General features: G+C 34.9%; 1 protein-coding gene across 1 annotated transcript; it reads right to left on the minus strand.

Moving 5' to 3' along the window:
• Positions 1 to 424: 424 nt before the first annotated feature.
• Positions 425 to 3050, minus strand: LOC143045781 (zinc finger protein 703-B-like). Its single transcript, XM_076218532.1, has 2 exons — positions 2665 to 3050; positions 425 to 2417 (listed from the first exon to the last, which is right to left on the minus strand). Exons 1-2 carry the CDS (start codon positions 2728 to 2730, stop codon positions 948 to 950), a joined length of 1536 nt encoding a protein of 511 aa, XP_076074647.1. The 5' UTR covers positions 2731 to 3050; the 3' UTR covers positions 425 to 947.
• Positions 3051 to 3568: the final 518 nt, after the last annotated feature.

Below are 3568 nucleotides of genomic sequence, written 5' to 3' on the forward strand. Positions count from 1 at the left end.
TGCATAATTGAGCTTATTGCTGTACATCTATGAGACATCTTAATTTTTATAGATTTACACAAGGAAAATTGTAAACAAATTTTGATTCTTTGCAGTGAAAAATTGTGCTGCCGAAGAATAAAAGAAGTTCTAAAAAATATAAACCACGTAAAAATATGTAAATCCACCATTTATTTACATGTTTCAAACGTGAAATTTATATTTGAATTGAAAATTGTAGGTTAACTACGATGAAGGTGTGTAATAGTAAAAGCGAATATTTTGTCTGTATACATCATGACCGTTTAATTAAATCCTCCTCTGCATGTTGTTTTTGGTCATAAATATCATCAAGTAAACAATAAATATGCTCCATCATAAATGACATCAATTATACCTTCATTTTTTTTATTTTGCAATTTATAATTCATATCAAAACTTCTCATATGATTTAATATTTTATTTATTTATGGCATCTTATATATCACTGTCATAATCAGTCGCTTCTGTCTACATCAATAAGTAGTATAAAAAGGACTGACGAACTTGATTGATAGTTTAATTCAACAATATAAATTACATTACTCATCGGATGTGTATTCTGTTTAGCCTCCCAATACACAAAAGAGGTGATGTGTTGTAAATTGTAAAAAAATATGTCAATCTGATCCATTAAATATTCATCTTGTGTCATGGAAAAGACAGTAACGCAGCAAACGAAATTGAAATATGATTTTTTTCAAATAAGTTATCTGATCTGTTTTTATACACATCTAAGATTTCTCTAATCTGATTTGATACATATCTAAAATTTCTTTAACATTTCATAATAAAATCCTTAAATTGTCAACAGTTTGATCGGAATAGACAGTTTATACATATAAATATCACCACTACAAGTCGTAATAAAATTATCACATTGAAAAAAAGAACAGCACTATATTTATATTTTTGACTTAAAGTCTGTTTTATGGCACAGCAGCTGCACCTATCCTCTGTCCATATAAGGAGTACGGAGACAAATATGGCCCTACTTGTGGAAGAGGCTGATTGCTAGGCAATGCCGCTGATGGATTCATGAGCGATTTGTATGGGTGGTATCTACCCGATCCCATCAAAGAACTAAGTGGACTTAAACTAGTAGGATAACTTCTTCTCAAAGAGTTTGGACTAAGTGAGCCGGATTGTAAAGAATGTCCGTGTAATCCAGATAAAGAATGGAGACCTGGAGGAGGAAGGCCATAACGTTCATAAGCTGCTGCTAACGACATGTGATCGGAAGATGTCGTATGAGTTCGTAAATGTTGTAGGAGTTCTTCTGAAGAACTGAAACGCTTTCCACAATGTTCATTACCAGACGACACCCAATTACAAACTAAAGGTAGTCCTGAATGAGCAGGTGACGTTAGATGACCCGGTAGGTACAATGATGACAAAGGATATCCACTTAAGTTTGATTGTCCTGCTAATAAGCTTGATGAAGAATATGGATTAAACGAAGATCCTTGAAGTCCTAAGCTAAGATTATGGAGTGACTTTTCATGCGCACACTGGGCACATCCTACCGCTGTACATGTAGCGGATAAGTGAGAGTTCTGGACAGTCAGCTGACAGTGATTACAATAAGGGTCCCTGCACACCGGAACTAGAGTTGTGGCACCTGATGGAGTACGCACTCTTGCATAAGATACAAAAGGAGATAAACTTGATGCCATTGCTGCTGACTTTAGGGCAGAAGATTGTGCTGCGTACGCAGCAGATTGAGCTGCAAGTGCCGCTGCAGCTGCAGAAGATGATCCAAACATGCTACTATGTGCCGGAAGTGGAAGTGGAAATCCTGGCAGTCCAGACACACTATCATGAGTTAATCCAGAAGCATGTGAATATGATAAAAATGAATTTGATATTGAAGGATAAGCAGAATAACTTGGGTAACTAGAAGGTTTATGTTCATCTGGTTCACGACTGGTACGAGATTCGTATCTAGGTGAGGCGGATGAAACTTGACGTTTTTCGTCCTCGTTATGAGGAGAGTGGTGTTGACCAGGACTCCTTGATACGTTAGATCTTGAAAAATGGTGATCTGCGTGAGAGGAAAGAGTACTCGACGCTGTTGAAGTAAGTTCTTTTGATCTTGGTAAAGTTTTTAATGATAGAGGAGAGGTCGGTTTTTCTTCTTTTGGTTTTGAAGTAGGAATAAGTGGAGGCATATCCTTATGAGACACCGTACGAAACCCAGGTTTCTCCGAACTATCAATGTCTTTTTCTTTGATCTCATTATGTTTTGATTTATCCATATTCACTTTTTCAGAATGTTTTTCGGTATTTGTTTCCTTCTTTAGCGGCGGAATAATAGGTTTTGAAGATGTTGCCGTGTCTTTCCCAATACTGCTACATGTCTGTGCAAGAAGAGCAAGAGGACTTTTCTTGGCATCCAACTGAAAATCAAAAGTGAAATGTTTACTTTTTCAGTTATGTGATGTATAAAATTTACATAAAGTCATTCGTTTCTTAACAAAACAATCAATGAATTGTTGTGAGTTAGTCGGTTTTATACTTAAAGGGCTTCCTGTGTTATAGTAGTAATCCGATAGAGGTTTAATCTTTAACGTGACGTATGTAAACATTACGAATGGAAAAATAAGAAAAAAATATCTGAATAAAAAATCTAATTAAAAAACTTACCGTTGTTGGAAGAGGTTGTAAATAATCCGGATGGATGAATTGTGATGATACGGAGGAAGTCAACATTGTCAAATTATAAAGTCAACAAACTGTTGTTATAACAGAAATTATAAATAAATACAATATATCATAAATCCAGAAAAATTATTTCACTTTTTAGATATAAAAAAACACAACTGTTTCAGAGACTAGCCATGGTCTTGTGGACAAGTATGACGTTTCTGTCATTAACATGGACGAGCTAAGCTGACATAACCGCCCATCAAGCAAGATCCTTCTCAACACCTTAGGACTGACTCATTAGATAAAGGGTTTACACCGCCCTTCGGTTGCTCCATACATCACACAAAGTTCTTGTCATTCATAACATGTGGGATTACCCATCTGTCAAGTCCCGTCAAACAACGCGTGATAAATGTCTTTCTATGGCCAATCAGCAATGCGCTAACAAACGATTATCGGTAGAAGTGTATACAAGCAATATGTTCTGTAATCAATCATGTTAATAGTGTGCCTGTCAATCAATTCGCCATTTGTAGGCTCATGTACTTTGTACAAATTAAATAAGCAAATTGCACTTCAAAGAGAATCTGTTTGAGATGATAATGGAGGATCGTTTATTTGACCACCCTCATCAATATTGGCTAAATAATCTGTCATTGGTGGACATTGATTGTAAAATAATATAAAACACTAGTATTAAAGTGGAGAGAAAAAACTATTTTTCTGTGAAATGGTTAAATTAAATCAAATAGAAGGCAAATGTCAAAGACTTCAATGTACAAGTTTTTCGATCTTGGTTTATAGCAGTGTTTAGGTAATAAACGTAGAAACATAGATATATTTGAAAATATAGTTTTATTTTTTTTTAATTAAAGGGGTTCTAGTTGAAAGTGTTATCTGA

This window comes from Mytilus galloprovincialis, chromosome 9, assembly GCF_965363235.1.
Source record: "Mytilus galloprovincialis chromosome 9, xbMytGall1.hap1.1, whole genome shotgun sequence".
Classification (NCBI taxonomy): Eukaryota; Metazoa; Mollusca; class Bivalvia; order Mytilida; family Mytilidae; genus Mytilus; species Mytilus galloprovincialis.